The sequence below is a fragment of the Gymnoscopelus microlampas genome (genome assembly GCF_963454915.1).
Source record: "Gymnoscopelus microlampas genome assembly, chromosome: 3".
NCBI lineage: Eukaryota > Metazoa > Chordata > Actinopteri > Myctophiformes > Myctophidae > Gymnoscopelus > Gymnoscopelus microlampas.
The window spans coordinates 29,817,093-29,837,849 of record NC_139940.1 but is presented as its reverse complement, the minus strand read 5'-3'; the positions used below and the strand labels follow the sequence as shown (position 1 = coordinate 29,837,849).

The window sequence follows — 20,757 nt, the reverse complement described above, 5'->3', positions numbered from 1 at the left end:
CAAAGAGCATTTGTGTTGTTAGAATGTTTAAAAAAAACATATTCCAAATATTCCACATTTTATTGCAAGAGTTTTTGAAATTAGCAGATCTACAAGCTCACGACGCTTCGCATCGCGACGCGTTGTGAGCTTGTAGATCTGCTATTTTCAAATGGCCTACTGGCTTCTTTTTGGCTTGTTTTCATAGACCTGGTTGCTGATTTCTCTCGCAAAACCTGGCAACACTGAGTTCAAAGGTTACAAACAAAATGGCCGATGTCATTCTTCACAGAGAGCACACAACGCGCTGAGTTCAGGAGGCAGAGAGAACATAATTATAATAAGTGTTTTTATCATTTCAAAGAAGACCAACAGCCATCATCACACTTTTTCTACCTTTTCTACCGCCTGACGTTTTATATTCCCAGTTTTCTGTTGGAGTAACGTTACATCTGTGGACAACAGTGGACAACTAAAAGTCAACAGTGGTTGTGTTGCTGCTGCTGCTTCGGCTTCTGCAAACGAACCTCTAATATCTTTCTGAGTCGTTGCATAAACTGTGTTTGTTTATCTGCAACGCTCTGCATTGAACAGCTGGATTATTTACTTCTTTTTTTTTAATTATCAGCAGCTCTGGATTGTTTGCTGAGTTTATTATTGGACACTTGGATAATTTACTGTGTTTATGATTGAACGCTTGGATTATTTACTGTGTGTATTACTGAACACTTGGATAATTTACTGTGTTTATTACTGAACACTTGGATTGTTTACTGTGTTTATTACTGAACACTTTTTACTGTTCGATATCTGCAACGTTTTTTTTTATTTTTTCTTATAAGTCTTCATGACTCTATGGGTCGGTTATAGAGTGATGAAGTTTGAATTGAGGTCCAGTAGACTGAACACCATGTTCTAGCATGTTACTCCAGGCATCAAGCTAAAAGATGAACAGGAAGAAGGATAAAGGATTTGAAAGCCCCCGTCCATTTAAATTATAAGTATTTTGTATTACTTTTTTTTACTTGTACATTTGAATGAGTTGAAGTTGCTAAATCTGTGAACAATAATCATTTATGATGATGGAGCAAAGCTAAAGGCAGTGACATGAATGTGTAGCCTAGATAGTAACTATTGACGTGTATCAATGTCAGCCTGTAGAGAGACTAATGTATGGCTATTGGCTAGTAGTAGTAACAAGCATTAAATAAGACAAATAGTGCATGCATGAGCACATCCACTCTGGTAATCAGGTGCAGGACAGGCATCAAAATAATCTGTAGACCAGGGGTCTTCATTGTTTTTCAGGCCAAGGACCCCTTAGGTGAGAGAGAGATGAAGCAGGGACCCCCACTACATATTGTATAAAATTGTGTTGCAGATGATTAAACTTAACCCCCCCCCCCCCCCACAAAAAAGCATCTGCGATCTGCAATATCTGCAATGTTCGGCTAATGTTTGCCTCAGAATAGGGATGCTAGGGTTCAAGTGTAAGAGCATCACATATTGACATCCCTGTCTTGTCTATACGACCCATCAGGTGGTGTGCATCAACAACATCAACTTCCAGAGGAAGTCTGTGATTGTAAGTACGCTGTAATAAACCATAACTAACTATAGTAATCGAATTCTCACAATAGACAAGACCATTTTCCTAATAACATTGTATTGTTCAGTATTTAGTGGCTAACATGTTCTCAGTTTGAACTATTGTTTTTGCCATTCATTGCTTGCAACCCTAACTCAGACTGCAATCACTGCATGCCTAACTGTTTGTTGCTAATACTAATTTAAGTAGATTTAAGTGGAGTTTAAAGCCTTGCATTTACAGTAAAGCCCTGACTATAACACTACTTAGTCAGATTTCTGTGCACGAACTTGGCATCCCATCTCCATGTGGTCCAATTGCGGGTCCAGAACACAGTATGTATAATTTGTTCTCTCTCCTTCCCCCTCTCTCCATCAGGGTTATGTTGAGCTGACCATTTTCCCCACCGTGGTCAACCTGAACCGGATCAAACTCAACAGTAAGCAGTGTCGCATCTACAGGGTTCGTGTGAATGAAATTGAGGCTCCGTTCATCTACAATGACCCAACGCTGGAGGTTTGCCACCACGAGTCAAAGCAGTAAGAACCCCATCTCTCACACATATAAACAGTTGATACCTTATCTCCATTGTCATATACATTTAGTGGAGCACCGTATTGTTGCTATGATATTTGTGGCTTTGGATGTGCATGTGTATAGGCTGACTTAGTGCTTCGCCTGATGTGATGAACAAAGCCAGAGACCATGGCTCAAGTCACTTTTACAGCATTCTGCATGCTGACAAAAATGTTTACATTTATGGTTTGAAGTTACTTTGCCCTCTACTACTGGCTGCTATTGTATAGATGTTTGCTTGTTTTTCCTATCATTGTTGTTGTCTATATCAGTGGTTCCCAACCTTTTCAGGCCGCGACCCCTCAAAATCATCATATTTGAACTGGGGACGCCCCCACCCTGATAAGCACGTGGAATTGTAGGAGTTGAGGCATTACATTTAGTTTGACTCCATTCCACAGATAGATAGAACACCACGCAACGGCATTTTCGGCTATTATTTCTTTCTTATATAATTGTTGCCAATGTTTGACCAATTTTTATAGTATAGTTTGTTTTGATGCAGTAATGGTCTTTTTTTTTGGTATTAAAATTATCCTCAAATTCATTAAATTGTCACTTCACTGTCATCTGGGGACCCTCCCAAAATCATGTGGCGACCCACAGGTTGAGAACCACTGGTCTATATCACTGTTACTGTGCTTTTCATAATGTCAGAGGAGCCGAACAAAAATATTCTTTACTCTTGTGTACCTGTGTACCTAGACAAGATGTGACAATAAAGAACCTTGAACTGTTGGTCTAATCATGGTTAGTCATTTGGATAAGCTCAAGCTACGAGCTAAACCTCTTTCTGTAAAGTGTTCTTTATTGAGGTGGGGAAGGCTGGAATGCAATCCCAAATGAAATACAATCCGATGTGAAATGTATAAGTGAGTGATTTTGAGAAAGATTTGAAAAAATGGCTCCTGAATATCAAGGAATGTATAAGCAAAATTGTATTATGTGTAATGTGTGGAATGTGTTGATTTTATAATGTGTAGTGTATTGTATTTTCGTTTATGAAGTAATATCAATCAATCAATCTTTCTGCTTCTGTAGGAGGAACCTGAACTATTTTTCCAGTGCCTACACAGCAGCTGTGAGTGCTGTGGATCCTGATGCCGGACATGGAGAGCTGGTCATCAAAGTCCCGTCTGAGCTCTGGAAACAGGGAGATGGTAAGATACATTAGACGTAACATGCAGTGCCTATCACAAAAGTTGCAGTTCTTGAGCTCAGAGCAATTAGACTTGAAACTTTGTACAGGTTAAAAAAAAGCACAATGCTTTCTCAAGATGATTTTCTTTCTTTCCTTTTTTTAAGCTTAGGAAGATTATCATAGACCCTAGCCTAGGGTCATGAAACTTTTATATTTCCTCCTATGCAGGACTGCATCAAACTTTAGTCAATGTTAAATAAAATGTGAGGTACCAGGTCTGTAACCAGGTTTTCAGTTACGTAGAACTTAAATGTTTTAGATCATGGTTCATGCACTGAACGTTCCTTTGTTGTGTTTTCAGATCTGAAGGTGTTAAAAGTGTACATTGAGTTTTCCCTGGACCAGCCCAAAGGGGGTCTTCACTTCGTTGTCCCTGATGTGGAGGGCAACATGGCAGAAAGAGCAGCTCATGTATTCTCCTTTGGATACCAGAACTCCACCAGGTGGGATAAGTGCTACATGTTTACCAAGTTTGAATTAGTCTAGTCACTTAATATGACCAGTGATTTCCTGACATGACTGAAGCCCATATTATTTGCTGTCAACCATTAATCCTTGCTCCACTCTTTTATCTAATTGTACTTATCTATGTATTAGCATTTTCTGGTATTATGCATTATTATTATAGGCTAACTACATCCTCTACACTTGAGCCTCCCTACACAGTGCGTGGTATACGGTATAATGTGCAGAATAGTAAATGTTATGTATAGTTCTGATATTGTGTGAATGTATCATGATTCATGGGGCTATTGGAGTTCTCAACAGGCCTGAAAAGTAAGGCCCGACCCTAATTGGGCCCTACTGGACCTGCTGGCCTGAGGCCCGGCCCGAACAATTACCATACTTTTAGGCCCGAAACCCGGAAAGTTGTCATTATGTGCTTAATGTCCTCAAAATCACGCATCCAACAAGCTTTGAACTGAGCAGGTTGCACCTTCCATTCCAGAGATCGGACTGGGCAACAAACTAGATACCTAAGTAAAGTTCACTTTGAGATGCATCCAACACATCCACTGCCATTTCTGTCGGCCTTACCATTAGGCCGCTAAGGGCAGTTGAAATTTCTTTTTTGGGGGGTAATTGATTTCATTTTCTTCTCTTTTTTTTTACAGGCCCGGCCCGACTAATTAGCATAGATTTTGGGCCGGGCCCAAAAACGCTGGGTCGGGTTCAGGCAGAATTTGAGAACTCTAGTGGCTGTATATGGCCAACCTTCACAGAACTACAAGTTCAGATTCATATCTTTACTTGGCTGCTCTCCTCTGGGTCACGCTTCCCCTTGTAGGTCTGGAGTGGGCTGTTTTGCTATGCTAACTCTTTCTCCACTTGATTCAACCAAGGTCACAATTTCTCTCTTTAGTTCTATACAGAGTCTTGATTCCCTATTTGAACCCATACTAAGGATTATACATTTCACAGTTTTTGTCCTGAACTCATGTAACTTGTTTTTTATCCCCAACTAGATTCTGGTTTCCCTGTGTGGACTCCTTCTCTGAGCTGTGTACATGGAAGCTGGAGTTCACAGTGGATGCCGCCATGGTGGCTGTGTCCTGCGGGGACTTGGTAGAGACCATCTACACCCACGACATGAGGAAGAAGACGTTCCACTATGTCCTCCCTATCCCCACCGCCGCCCCCAACATCTCACTGGCTGTGGGGCCCTTTGAGATCCTTGTAGACCCCTACATGCATGAGGTGGGTCTGTAGTTAATGACTCGCTGTAGACTGAATATTTGAGGCAGCTGTATTTATGTCTGGGCTGTGGAAGCAGTTGCCTGCCCTGCAGTCTAATAATTTGTGGTGTTTGTGATAATTCAACGAAGTGTACTGGAAAGCTTCAAAGTACTACTGCATTGCAATTATGGTGCAATTACCAACTAAATGACTTTCTCTCATCGGTTCAAATACCAGGGAAGGGAACGATAGTGATGCTAAATTACCATACAATAAAGCAAAAATCAGTGATTTACACAGTGTATTACTGTACTTTTGTGTAGGCTTATAAATGGAGTAATTCCATTGCCACAATATGGAAAAAAAGATTGGATACATGTAGCTCATACACCAACTGTGGGAATGGGAAGGGGAGAAATATAGATTTTACTGTAACATTTTCAGCCATTGTCATTTCTAATAGTGACCACTAGGTGTCACCAAGATTCTAGAACTAGACCAAGACTTTTGATCAAACGTGATGGTGTGTTTATCCTTAACTTATCAATGTCCTCATCATTAATTGTAATGCCATATCCAATGAAAGTAAAGATTGCATGAGCAGAAATAACTTGACAGACATTTATAGGAGAGAGAGTTCATTTAAAATAAATTAACAAGCCATGATTTTAAAAGACCAACGTGGCCAGCATTGACAAATGTCTTTACTTTATGTAGATTTCCCATAGTGACATGCTTTTGTGGTATGTATTAGATTGATACGGTCAACCACGTTTTGTCCAGTGACAAATTACCTGTATGCAGTGGTAGAAAGTAACTAAGTACATGTACTCAAGTACTGTACTTAAGTACAATTTTGAGGTATTTGTACTACATTTCCAGTACTTTTACTTATACTCCACTACATCTCTGAGGCAAATATTGTACTTTTACTCCATTACTATTATTTGACCACTTTATTTACTAGTTACTTTGTAGATTTAGCTTACAAAACATACACACAACTTCAGGCCTTAAACTTTGGCTATTTGAAAATAGCCGATCTACATTGCAGATCTGCTATTTTCAAAGGATCTTTGTACATTTTATATACTCTAGAAAAAAAAGTGAAATGGGAAATTCTGCATAATGAGTACTTTCTATTTTTCATACTTTAAGTACATTTTGATACCAATACTTTTCTACTTTTACTCAAGTACAATTTGAATTCCGGACTGTTTCTTGTAACAAGAGTATTTCTATATTGCAGTATTGTTACTTTTACTAGGTAGTGTAAGTGATATGTTTTGGTGTTTTTGTTAAAAAGGTTAGTACTATATTCTGATAGTAATCATTGCTACAGATCGTTTGTTTGGTCACAGGGGTCTCTCCAGCTCTTTAGTAAACAGAATATAATACATTTTCAGGTAGGTGACACATTTTAAGCCAATCAGGAGAGAGCATTGAAAATGCATTTTCTGTTTAATAAAGAGATGTAGAGACATGGGAGACTCCTTTTACTGAAAAAATGCTCTATAGCAATGAGCACTATCAGAATATAGAGCTATTTAACACTTATTTTAACCAAAGTAAATCACTTACCCTACCTTTAACAAATTGAGTACTTTTTCCACCACTGCCTGTATGTAACTCTTTCCTTGGTATCTCTTCTCTCCCCTTCCAGGTGACACATTTCTGTCTCCCCCAGCTCCTGCCGCTGCTCAAACACTCCATGTCTTTTCTCCATGAGATCTTTGAGTTCTATGAGGAGATTCTGACATGTCGCTACCCTTACGCCTGTTTCAAGACTGTGTTTGTGGACGAGGCCTATGTGCAAGTGTCCTCTTATGCTTCCATGAGCATCTTCAGGTAAGCATAAAAGACTGTTGTCTGTCTGTGGTAGTGCATAAAGGCTTATATATGAAAAGAGTAGGTCAAATCAAACAATCTGATTGGTTGATAGACTTTGTATAATAACCATATACTGTACCATTGGCTGTACCTTAGGACAGAACGTAGAAACAATAATGAATACATAGTAAATATAGAGGAGTGGATAGAACAGTGCATGTCTCTTGATTTCCTATTAATGAATTTGCAGACGTTCTTACCCATAGTGACTTACAAGTGTGAAAGCAGAGTAAATGGCTTTAACTATATTCAACAAACAGCAGGCTAAATAGTCATACAAGTAGAGTACAAATACAACATATAGTGTTTTCAAGGAAACTAGGACACCAGATAAACATCAAACCTAGCATTTGTCTCAACACCCCTTGATAGAATAACAATATACCACGGCCCATCATGAGTTATTGATAGAATAACAATATACCACGTCCCATCATGAGTTATTGATAGAATAACAATATACCACGGCCCATCATGAGTTATTGATAAAATAACAATATACCACGGCCCATCATGAGTTATTGCTCAGTTATACTTTGTATAAATGACGGTGTTGTATATGACAAACACAGCATATTTTCAACTGAAAACAGTGTTGACAGGAAACGCTATCACGCTGTTTACTTTTTATTTTTTACTGTACTGTATTAATTAGCCTAAACAAAGGGAAAAAGAGGCATAGCTGATGTTTGTATCTACCTTTCTATCTGTCTTTGTTCATAAATGTTGCTCTCTGCTCTCAGCACCAACCTGCTTCACAGTGGTATGATCATTGACCAGACACCAATGACACGGCGCTGTCTAGCCCAGGCCCTGGCACAGCAGTTCTTTGGTTGTTTCATCTCCAGAATGTCTTGGTATGGAACCACACGCACACACACATACATGGAAACACCAACACATGCATACCGGTATGCTCTAGCATAGACGGAGACACAGCAGTTCCTTTCACCATATTAATTGTATGAACATAGTCGCTCATGTTTCACTACTTAAGCAATATTTCCATCAGGGTTTTTCCTGGCTCAAAGTAGGGCGTAGTTGGAGGCTTTGCGTGACGGCCTGGCTTTACTGCCACCGTCACCTCGGTGCGTCATCTCCAGGGTTTCCTGCAGGAAAAAACGTAGTCTAGGTGCTACTGGAGGGGGTTGCACGTGCCTACGCATGCTAGAGCTGGACAATATGGACATTATTTAATAATTCAATATGTATGCCACCAGGTATCTCAATAGCGACACAATATCCATGTGTTCACACAAATGTAGCAACAGTGAAAAAAACCCTGAACATTATTCAAAGCATATTACAGTGCCATAGTGGTATATACTTTGATGACGTCTCTCCGTGGTGCGCTTCGACTGAACTGGTCTGGCGGAATCCCTGATTTCCATTACTGTTAATTTGTGACATTAAGTGTGTTGATCGATGCAAAGATATTGTGATTACATGCAATTCTGGATGAGAAAATGCCAGCCGTTGCCATTTTTCAGTCCAGTAATGTTTTTATTGTCAGTTGTGTTGCAGTATTATATATAGCATCACACACATGAACAATAGTGACATTGCAAATATTTTTAAACCAAAACAAATATACAAAAACAGACACACACACACACACACACACACACACACACACACACACACACACACACACACACACACACACACACCACTCTTCCCCCCCTTTTGGTGCCTACCCTGCATACAAAAGTACAAGACTTGCCTTGATTGAACTGTGTTCTAGGCTAACACTCACCAGAGTCTGCTGTAATGGAAAAGTACTGATTTTGTTCAGATGTTGTGTGGTAACACTTGTTCTGAGGTCTGTATATGTCCACTGCTGAGAGATTGAATGCAGAACTAACCTGTTGCGTCACCGAGGGAAAGTTCAGATCAGTAAAAAAGAAACGTGCGAGAGTTTAATAAAACACCTGTCCTCCTGACAGATAAAGGACGATGAATTAGTGAATTTAAAGCTTAGCTTTTTATATGCCTTGTAAGCCAAATGGTCAAAACAACCCTGGACTGGTCCATGTGAAAAGGTTGTTTGGATCTGACAAAACAACATTAATTAAACCCTGTATATTTCGTTGACAGGGTCTCCCAGTTGTCTCCCAGGGGTCTGTACTTGGTCCCCTCCCCTTTTCTCTCTACACCAATTCTCTTCTCCAAAAATTGTCCCAACAGAACGCGTTTTTGTGAGCTTGTTGATCAGAATTTTAGTTTGCCAAACGTTTGCCTGTTATGACATGATCAGAATAGGGATGCTAGGGTTCTTATGGTTAAGGTAAAGATTGGACTTTGGCCTTTCATCAGCCAGATTCCAATATGATTTGAAAACGTATGTTGTTCAGTCGCAACCATCACTTCATTGGAGCATAAGCTGCCAGCAGCGCTTCCCAATTCAAGCTGCTCTCTATTATAAATGCGGTTTATTCGTCAGACCTTTATGTGGTCGGTGATGAGAGATTTACTACAGTGTTAACCTATTTTTATTACCATTAAAAGTCAGATGTCTGTCCAATGCTGGTCTTGAATGATTGTATGTGCCAACATGACAGCTTGTCAGCTGGTCAATGTGTGTGTGTGTGTGTGTGTGTGTGTGTGCGTGTGCGTGTGCGTGCGTGCGTGCGCGCGCGTTGGGAGGCCCTTACGAGCACTTTAACATTCTCCAGTGCTGCCAATAGTGTTGACAGAGATGCCGGAGTTTCACCAGAGGTGTCCAAGCTTTTGAACCCCACTAACAATGAAGCCCCTGTCTTCCTTTTCCTTCCCTCATGCCCCTCCCTGTTGCTATTCTCTGCCGTTCTTCTCTATTTCTCCTCAATAATCCTTTTTCCTCTCCTCCACATCGCTTGTCATTCCTATTCTCCCCTCCTCTGCGTGTCTTGCGTATTCTCCTGTACTCTCCTCCACTTTCGACTTATTTTCCCTATTATCTTTTCCTTCCTTTCTTCTCCTCCACTTTACTTCTCTTACTTATTCTCCTCTCCTATCCCCTCCTGCAAAACAAGCATCAGATGTGGGGTCTTGGGGTTTATTTGTCCTGCTGATGATGTTGTTGAGCTGGCATTGTGTAGGAACAGTCCCCAGGAAAGTCAGCCGTCTCTTTGATTTCAGAGAAGCGTGGCATCGCCTGCTAACAATTAATCAGTGTGGTTTAATTCTAGCTGGGGCCTGTAATTGAAGACAGGAGCATTTGAGGAAATCAGCCAGCTCTAGCAGCTTGTTGAACACCTTAGAAGAAAGGGAACGAGGAAAACATGGACACTTTCATTTATCCATATTTGTAAGGGAAAACATTGGGGGTATTGGCCAATAAACACAATATTTATCAATATGTATTTGGCAATAATATATTTATTTTTGATCCAGCTGTGATGCAAGTTGTATTTTCTTGGCTCAGCATGAAGTGGATAAATTAGGTTTACATCTTCCTTTCCTCTGATATGGAAATGGATGTCACTAGTCATTATATTTTTGCTTTCTTTGTTATGGATAAACACACATTAGATTTTTAAATAGACAGTTTTCATGTGTTTTAAATAAAGATGAGAGATGGAAAGACATATTTAATTTGAGAGTGCTGTGTATTTGCCAAAGTTGTGAGCAATCACTGACCTACCACGCAAAGCTCACAAGACACAGATGTCTATAAGTCAGATTTAAGATGTCATTGGTGGTTTTCAAAAATACATGTGACGCACTGTGAGCTTGTAGATCGGCCATTTTCACTGTATTTCAAGTATAAAAGAGTGCATACGCGGTTTAATGAGTTTAGCTCATACATGAGCTGTGACCAAAACAGCCATAAATTAATTCAGTAATTGAGTTGTCAGATTTCACTATGGCTTTCAGTGTGGCTAAGGGAGACACTTGACTCATACGTTTATTATAACAGAATGAAATCATCTCCACTACTGAAGCCAGCCTGGGTTCAACTCGACATGTAAAGGAGAAACCACCAAGGTTGAATCGTTATAGCTATTCATGGTTTTATGAGCCAATAAATCATGCTGATGGTTATAAATGTTGTGTTCACAAAACCACATAAAAATACATTTAACAAAAAGCCGATTATTATATATTTTTTTTACATAAGGAAGGATGCAGCCACAGTAACTTACTCATTGCAGAGATGAGGTGTGTTCACTTTAAACTTAAAGTCATACTGTGTAACATCTTCAATTAAACTTTGATATAATCTTTCACTGGTATATTTTCCACATGTTTTTTTCCCCTCAATTTCTCTAAACACTATTTTTAGGTGCGAGTGTCTGCCCCGACACACACACCAAAATGAAACTGACACAGGAAATATATTGGAAATGTATTAATTGATGTATTGTTAAAAAAAGTACTAAAATGAATGTTACACAGAGTGCAATTAAAGCAATTAAAAGTGTAAATGGAAACTGCATTTGCCAAAAAGTCTCAATAACAACCTTTTCAACCTTTAAAAAAATTGTACTTGTGAAATTGAAATTTAAACTAATCTCTGATTTACTGATTGATACATATTTTGTTGCTACAGTCTAATATGTTGTTGTATCCATGTATTCTACAGGGCTGATGAGTGGGTGCTGAAGGGTATCTCAGGCTACATCTTTGGCCTGTACCTGAAGAAGACCTTTGGAGTCAATGAGTACAGGCACTGGATCAAAGAGGTACTAGAGATTTAAAAGTGTGTGTGTCATGATGCAATTTGACAGCAGAACATTATGTGCCAGTGAGGCCAGAATTACTTAAAGAACTTAGGAGATGTCATTTTCAACATGGCACTGGACCAGAGTAATTCTAACTAACTGTGTTGAGAACATAGACCGTAAAAAGTATGGACAACGTTACACCCATAGACTCCACAGAAAATGAAGCAGGGGTGAAACAGCAAGACTACAGGACATTCATATGAACTGTCTCTTCCTATATAGCCTCAATTTATAACTCGGAAGCTGGGCCCTTGGTTGAGAATAATAAATCTAAATCACAAATCTTTATAAGTACTTCACCTATATTGTAAGTACGAAAGTGCTTCTAAAGAACAGTGTTGGTATTACTAATAGATTCACAGAGAAAAGGTTTTTACGTCCATAGATTATCAACTATGATGCAACTTTCACACTCTTCAGTCTTCAAACATTTCACTTTGGCATTTCCTTGTTGTGCAGACTGTTTTGACCAAAGATGATTCTGTTTCATGACATCATGCATGTAGCGGCATGAGCTGTGTTTAGTTGACTTTTAAGGGGACAGACATGCAGAAAAACCCTGTTATAGTTGGCTAGGGCTTCGGCCACACCATAAAAAATACTGAATGTCTCCTCATGTTCCCTAGGAGTTGGATAAGATCGTGGAATATGAACTGAAGATGGGAGGAGTTCTATTGCATCCAAGTTTCAGCGGAGGCAAAGAGAAGGACAAGTAAGACCATAAATTGATCTTAAGCCAGTAACTCATCTGGGTTTAGAGAAAGGTAATAGGACAAGTACTGTAAGTACTAACCCATCTGGGTTTTCAGCATGTAGAATATGAATCATAACCAAGCCGATGGTAAGTCAGTGGGCTGTATTCACAGACTTGGCAAATATGCCTTAAAAATCCCCAAACTATTGATTTATTAATATAATTATAAGTTGTCCTGATCTTCAGAAAGTCTATACGGTAAAATAGTTTTTCTTTGCTCTTGTTAAAAATACATACACTGCATTACACCCTTGCCAGCTAACCTCACCACTAAAGACTTTAAAATACAGGCATATACCTTCTCATGGGATATTACCCTGTGAGAAGCTATATGCCTGTATTTTAAGTGTTTGGTATGAGTAGTGATTAACTTGCAGCAATCGGTTACCCGCCTGTTGGTGCGCAACATCTCACCCTGAGAACACAAAAATACAGTACTCCATGTACCGGCATTTATTTACCTTAACCCATACTACTGGACGAATCATGACGATGCTATTCATCGTTGCAGTTTCAGCTTTTATTTGTCATAAATCACATCCTTGCTGGAGAGCCTCTCAACTAATTTTGTATCATGCCAACACTTAGACAGGGGTCTGTACGCTGCTTGTCAAATTCATAATAACCTCAAAAACAACAATAATAACGTATTGTTGAATGATCATATGGTGAGAGTGCAGAGTGGCAGTAGAGATCAAAGCCATTTGAGAGAGTTGATGAGGTTTGCATGTGTTCACAGAGGAAAGAGATTTTTGGGGGGGGTTAACAGAAAGACCTTCAGAAAGAGGCAAGCCCACACACAGAGAAAGATTCAGTAGTTATACAAGCACCCAGCTCTGTTTTCTGCCTGTCCACAGCTGAACTACGTCCATAGGTATGTTGTCAACAGCTTGGCTCATTGCTCATACACTTGGACTACTGATGAGGTTAGCACGCTAGTGGAGCGGAAGGAAGGAGATGTAGAAATGTGGAGTGCTGAGATATTATGTTTGGATCGTTAACCTTTTTTTCTTCTGTTTTTCCCCAGTTGTACGGTACCTACAGTAGTATGAATGAAAAAAGAGATACTTTTATTCCCCAAGGTTATATTGTAGTTGTAAAATGCATTTTTATGCGCAATAGTTATTCTATTTGTGTGTCGTTTTTTTTCAATCATGCTGATTGGTTATGATTACAGTTGCTTTACTACTTTCAATGTTGAGTTTCATGTGCTGGAATCACCTTTCCATGCAGCTGTCAAACACTGTCTGACAGGGCTGACATTTGAGTCTTTCTTTTGGTTACTTTTCATCATATAGCACTTGTCATGTTGTATGGAAAAGTATATATCTAGGCGAAGTTGGACTTATCCACTTTGTCAATTCAGCAACATGGCCTGCAAATATTTATAGAACATCAGAAGAATCATTATGTTAACAAAGGTACTGAGTGGTGCAACATGCTATAAGCATACATTTGGCCTTTAGCTTTTCAAAAACCAACAACATATTTGTTTTGCCTCCACAGTCCAACACCTCACCTCCACTTCTCTATCAAACACCCCCACACGTTATCCTGGGAGTATTACAAGATGTTCCAGTGCAAGGCCCACCTGGTGATGAGACTGATAGAGAACCGTATCAGCATGGAGTTCATGTTACAGGTTAAGATGCAGACAGAATTCTCTACCTTCTAAGTTTCTCCCATATGCTCATCTAAACCTTCTGTTTGTAACCTACATACCACAACAGAAGATAGTTAAACAAATGTATTCAGTCCCATTATGTTTAATTTATTTACTTTTTTCTTTTTATCTAAGACTTTATTTCAACGTTTCAGTATCTACAATCTGAAAAAGACCCACAAATCTCAACAACAAAACAAGAGAGGAAGACAAAACAAAATGAGAAACACAACAACAGCCTTACCCCACACATCAGACAAACAAGCTCAACCACATCATCTTCATATCTTATCAGCTTAATTCAAATAGTTTAAATATAAACAAAAATATATACATTAGTTTAGGCATGTAACGATTTATCGTAAATCGATTAAAACTGGTGACGATTTAAATCGATTTAATACAAAATGAACCGCGATGCAAAAAATATCCAGAAGAAAAATTTGAACAGGTGGAAAACTTAAAGGAGCTACACCATGAATTTAAAAAATAATAATAATATTTGATATCATATTGTTTATGTCCCTCAAACGTTTTTCAAAAGGTTTGAGCCTAAATCAAGCCTCAGATATACTCATTCCAACTAACTTCTCTCTGGCTTATAAAGCACTTTCACCTGCAATACCACATTGTCCTGTTTGGCACGGGGCGCTATTGAGCCAGTTTGTATGCATGTTATGTCCTGGTTCTGTGTGGAAAAAGTAAAAAAAAAAAATACGAAAAAAAAAAAAATGAAAAATGATTTTTTTCTTTTTTTCTTTTCTTTTTTCTTTTTTTTTTTTTTGGTTAGAACTGAAAAACGGGAGGAATTGTTCCCAGACGTGACGTAGGGTGGGGGAACAAATCTGACGGACTGTTTTCAGACCAATTTACATAAAAAACACAGATAGCCTATGAAAGCCTGCATGCTCGAAGTCGGGTATTTGTTGGAACAGAAAAGAGGTGGGGGAGACCAAAAACACACAAAAATGAAGAAAAAGTTAAAATTCATCGTGTAGACCCATTAAGTTAAACTTGCATCTTCTGATAGTTGCACTTGAATGTTGACATGAAATAATAATCCTGTTTAGTGTTTCATTGGCGCAAGTGTGAAAAACATCAAAATACAGCTTGTAGTGATGCCGCTGATCAACACACGTTGAAAGGCTACGATAAAGATACCAAGGATTCGAAAGTGATCATGATGTCACTGTTATGCACGGAAGTAGCACGGACGTACACCATTATGTTCGAAGCTGGTTATATAGATACCAAGGATTTGTCAGTGATGTCACTGACATGTGAAAAGACATGTGCAAAAGAAAATACAGTATCTTTGTAAGAGAATTGATAAAGAGTTTTCAGTCATTTGCTACTGTATTGAAAAAGAGGCTAAGAGAAAACACTGTATTGTGTAAAAAAAAAGAAGAAGAAAATACTGGATTTGTGTAAGAAAAATGTGTCTGGTGTGTTTAAAAAATCGTATTGCGAGCCTAGTATAGTGATTTGAATCGGGTTGTGAGTTGAGTGAATCGTTACATGCCTAATATACATACAGTAATATCTAACTCAAATACCATTCCACTCCTTGGATTACATTAATCCAGCTGAAACTTCAATAACAGTATGATCCTTTAAATTCGAACCAAATGCTAAGCATTTGTGTATTTTCTTTTCTGCTGTGCTCTTTCAGGTGTTCAATAAACTGCTTAGCCTGGCCAGTACAGCCTCCTCTCAGAAGTACCAGAGTCACATGTGGAGTCAGATGCTTGTCTCTACTCACGGCTTCCTCAAATCCATCTCCAATGTCTCTGGCAAAGATATCGCCCCCCTCATCAAACAATGGGTGTATCCTTCTATCTATTCATTCATTCTGTTGACAGTGTAACATACATTTTAGTCTCTAAAACAACATTTACATAATTTGGCAATTAATTAAAACAAAGTTAGTTATTTTCGGCATTAAGTCGTTGAAATGAGCAACCCCAAAAATAACAGTCTTGCTGACACTCTGGCAGATCTTATTAGCCTTAATGCCTAACCAGAGACCAGAGTTCTGTGGTGAAGTTTTTCGGCAGTTTTGCCTTCAACAGGAAGAGGAATGTTCTAGAGCTGGAGATCCGACAGGACTACACTTCGTCAGGAACTCAGAAATATGTGGTAATAATTCCTTTACTGCATGTTCTTATAACACATGGGCCATTCACATACAGGATAGAGTACTTTATATTTGTGTTTGTAGGGTGTTTGCTGACAACAGACACAGCCAAAGATTGGCCAAAAGGGTGAAAAATAAACATTTGGTTAATCGATGATCTACAAATATAACATAATAGGCATGTACTGTATATCTTTTCCCTATAGGGTCCCATAAAGGTCACGGTGCAGGAGTTGGATGGATCATTCAACCACACTCTCCAGATAGAGGAGAATAGCCTCAAACATGACATCCCCTGTCATTCCAAGAGCAGACGGTAAACACCACTGGAAATGTGTTGCATCATCTCTATCTCTGTATTTTTTCCATGTCTGGCTTCCTGTATATTCCAGTGGCCTGTGGTTATGTGCCCCATGCTCATACATTCGTTTGATCTGTTTGTTCTGTAGTGACAATAAGTGGTGTTAGTAATTCTAATTAATGAAGGTGCTCAAGTGGGCAAAAGTCAGCAGAACTGGTACTAAATTCAAGCATCACCTGTAACAACAATGTCGTTCATGAATAACCAACCAGTGTACTTCAGTGTGGCAGGGGAAGCTGTACATTATTTTTTCACAAAAGCGCTTCAAATTGCTGATAGTTTAGTTTGTTTTTTATTACTACACTGGCATTGTCCATTCGCAGGCTTTTGGAAGACCAACATAAGGCCTCATCCAAAGATGCATCAGCACACAAATGGTGTTGCGCAAAGCTACTATTTATAATTTATCACATGGATAATTGCAATCAGACATAAGACAAGGGCAAATTGCACTCAGCTGCAAAATGTATGGGCGTGTTTGCGCTGTGACATCATTAGCACAACATCTTTAGTGAATCGGAACTTGAGACGTGGCAGATTGCAGTTGCAAGTGATGCGCAATTTGTGGTGCTATCAGCGGCCGCAATCCATTCTTTGTTAATTCACCCCTCAGAGTTAAATTAATACTCACGATTTACTGTGCAGATCAACATGTTCTGTTGGTTTTCTGTCTCCTAGCAACAAGAAGAAGAAGATCCCTCTGATGAATGGAGAGGAAGTCGACATGGACCTCTCAGCGATGGAGTAAGACTTTAGAACTTGTTTGTTTGTTTGTTGTTTCCCTACATTCTCTTCCCTCTCTTTTTCACCCCCACCACAACTACTGTATCTGTGCTTCTCAAGTCTTTTCACCTGTCTCTGTATAAATGTAATTTATACGACTTTGGCCTGTACATCTCCATGTACTATTTCTATACAGCGTTTTGTGTATTTTAGGGAGGACTTTCCCACTAAGAACATTGGCCAAGGTCACACCCTCATGAAATTACCAGTGACTAACTCCAGCTGGTGACTAAATAAACTGCATGCTACTGTACCAACTGACTTAGTACGCTACATTCATCACTGCCTTCGTGACTAAGAGCATAGGTGTGCCGTTTCATTACTGAATCTATTCAGACTTCTAACCTGCGGACCACAGAGAAAGACAGACTTTTCCGCTCTCTCCCACTGTGTACCTTCCTACTTAGTGGTGTCCAACTCAATGGTACCGTACCATCGGCTAGCCATAGGGCGCCAGTGGTCATGGCTGCCTCTCTGGATCATCACTGCCACCCATATGCTTTTCCAGTCAGCTGTACAGTTTAGGTTCAGTTTGCAAACAGCTGGTATCCATACTATATTCACTTTCCTACCACAGTAGGAGCACAGTTGATCCCCAAACTGTGCCAAAACATTTGGGATTGTATTCACTTTGATGAGCTTCATGATGCAATGCATTAACCACTTTAAAACTGCCATCCCTGTTTTAGGTCATTATAGGCCACTATTCATCGTGTGGCAAAGTTATAAGGCTTTAAGCGGTTAATATTCATTATCCCATAGGCAGCCTTTGACGGACAGGTTTTCAAGACTATAACAAGGGCCTTTGGAAATGGAGACCTGACTGTTGGTTGTGGCTGTGAGTTGGAGTGACAGACTAGAGCTAGGGGTCAACATCCAAATTTGATGATGTCATTTCTATTTGCCTTGTGACTTTGCCTGTGTAAATCCTGTACATCTGCCTACTCATGAAGAATGTTCTGACTGTAGGTCTCATCTGGCAGAGGCATAGTTTCAGTCCTGTGATGGCAGGAGACTATTTAGTTTGGCTTGAAAAAACAAGTGCACACTGTACACACACCCAAGCTGAACTGTATAGAGCACTACTAGAGTCTTAAAAAAGATGTGAAAAGATTGAAAAGGATTGAATTTATAAGTGAGTATTGGGCCAATCCGTACACTTCAATTTTGTCTTATTGAGGTACAGTGATGTCCTAATCCAGCCTTTTCAGTGTTTGAAATTATTTTTGATTCTTTCAAATTATCGCTGTCTCTCCTTCACTCCCTCTCTCTGCAAAAGGAAAGTTTAATCAAAACATTCAATTTGCCAATGCCTGGAATTTGTTCTCTGCATTTAACCCATGCTAACTATTAGGAGCAATGTGTAGCTATAAAACAGCTCCCAGGGCGCAGTTAGGGTTCAGTGTTTTGCTTAAGGACACTTTGACACAATGCCAGGAGAATTCAGGATAACACCTGGAACCTTCCAATTCCCATGCAACTGCTTTGTAAATCCTTTATATGCATTCACTATTGACAATTTAAAAGGATGGGCCTCGACAAGCAGGAACGGAGATCCCAAATCTAAAGCTATATATTTTTTTTGTATGTTGATGTTGACAGTAACACTGTATTTAGGAAGGCTGGGAGCTCATTAGTTGTACTGTGCAAGGGGCGCACCAGTAGCTCATCGGTAGGAGTGTTGAACTTGTGGTTGCAGCATTCCAGGTTCGATTCTGGAAACAGATTTGTGTTGCACGATCGCCTGATGCTGTTGAAAAAATATAACCCATGAGGTCATTGCCTTGTTTTTCTCTCTTTCCTGAGCAGTGCAGACTCCCCCCTCCTGTGGATCCGTATAGACCCAGACATGTCCATTCTGAGGAAGGTGGAGTTTGAGCAGGCCGACTTCATGTGGCAGTACCAGCTCCGCTTTGAGAGGGACGTGGTGGCACAGGTGGGCTGAGTTCTCTGCACCCCACACCATTCAATTAGAACACGTCATTACTACGAGCTGGATTTTTTTTTGTAGACTCACAGGCATCCAACTTGGTCCGGGACGATAGTTGCATTTTGCTTTTTATTTTACTTGGGGAATAGAAGAGTTTTCGGAACTCTAACTAATGGCTAAACATGACACTGCCAATGTCATACTGCCAGAAGGTTGCTTCAACACCTGATCATATGAGAACAACTTGTGCCATATCTGATTTTCCCAGGAGGAGGCTATTGCAGCACTGGAGAAGTTCCCTACTCCTGCATCCAGACTGGCTCTGACTGACGTTCTGGAACATGAAAACTGTTTCTACAAAGTCCGCATGCAGGCCTGCTTCTGTCTTGCCAAGGTCCGGAAACGAAAATCCACGAATGTCTGTTTACGTATGTTTGTCTGTCTGCGAGTCTGTGGAGGACGCACTGAATGTGTGTGTCTGTGTAGGGTGGGGTATAGCCATTGTCTTCCCTGATTGGCCAACCCAACCCATCGGCTTCACAGATCGGCCAAGCTTTGCATACCGATTATACTGCTGCACTTACATAAGTGGTAGCGTGCTCAACATAACTGTACAGATACAGAGTGTTGCCTGAAATGTCTTTTATCTGTCTGTGTTGTCTGTGTGCGGGTCTGTCTGTCTCGCATTTATGCCCATATACATCATCGACATCAATTAGCAGTTTTTCGGTCGGTCGTATGGTAGAATATGACCGATCGAATCTGAGCCCCATTATAACACAAAGTGACAGTTTAACATTTAAAAAGGTATAAAATATATGTGAACAAATTTAGTGTGGTTCTATGTTAGCCTAGTGACACTGACAGTGTGCCCAAGAAATTTGGCGCTGATCTGTCAGCAGTTTGCGATATTAGCTCTTCTTATAGACGCTTAGCCTCTTTCAGAGCCACATCTAACTGAATTGAACATGACCCCTCTCTTTCTCTCCAACCTTTCCTGTTCCTCTCGCGAAATTAGTTTATTAATTAGAACAAAATGCAGTTCCTTTCAAACAATAATGTGAATTCGGTACAGTTGAAGTACTTCAACATCAACATATTAGCTACCACCCAGCGAGGCCACCCACCGAACTTGCCCACACTATAAAAAAAAGGAGGAAAAAAAAGAAGAAAAACCTCAAGTGAATAATTGTGTTCTCTGACTCCAGGAAAACCTATTCTGTGGATTTGGTATATATTCTAACCTTAATCCTGCTGGATTTCCCCCTTTCGAGTTCCACCTGAACCAATATTTTCACAACATGACAAACTGAACGGAGGTCGAGATGGCAGCGTTTCAGTTCTTTCATTAAGTTAGTGTGTTTGACCACCGAGTCCTCAGTGGACTTGGTCTTAATGGCCTTTGGTTCAGGCACGGACACACACACATTTCCATACATATACACATAAATGCACACACACTTACACAATGTTTGAACACAGGATGAAATACTGTATAATTAACTTTAA

The 20,757-nt window shown here is 39.7% G+C and overlaps 1 protein-coding gene across 1 annotated transcript in view; it reads left to right on the top strand.

Annotated features, from left to right (window-relative positions):
- Positions 1-262: 262 nt before the first annotated feature.
- taf2 (TAF2 RNA polymerase II, TATA box binding protein (TBP)-associated factor) overlaps positions 263-20,757 on the top strand; it is a 34,924-nt gene continuing 14,429 nt past the window's right edge. The window contains exons 1-17 of the mRNA XM_084053734.1: positions 263-976; positions 1,510-1,564; positions 1,946-2,106; positions 3,185-3,303; positions 3,646-3,787; positions 4,811-5,042; positions 6,685-6,869; positions 7,655-7,768; positions 11,479-11,578; positions 12,247-12,332; positions 13,881-14,016; positions 15,710-15,864; positions 16,062-16,176; positions 16,381-16,490; positions 17,214-17,279; positions 19,128-19,254; positions 19,517-19,642. Of these exons, the coding sequence (XP_083909860.1) occupies positions 927-976; positions 1,510-1,564; positions 1,946-2,106; positions 3,185-3,303; positions 3,646-3,787; positions 4,811-5,042; positions 6,685-6,869; positions 7,655-7,768; positions 11,479-11,578; positions 12,247-12,332; positions 13,881-14,016; positions 15,710-15,864; positions 16,062-16,176; positions 16,381-16,490; positions 17,214-17,279; positions 19,128-19,254; positions 19,517-19,642 (2,079 nt within the window). The 5' untranslated portion in view covers positions 263-926. The remainder of the gene's footprint in view (positions 977-1,509; positions 1,565-1,945; positions 2,107-3,184; positions 3,304-3,645; positions 3,788-4,810; positions 5,043-6,684; positions 6,870-7,654; positions 7,769-11,478; positions 11,579-12,246; positions 12,333-13,880; positions 14,017-15,709; positions 15,865-16,061; positions 16,177-16,380; positions 16,491-17,213; positions 17,280-19,127; positions 19,255-19,516; positions 19,643-20,757) is intronic.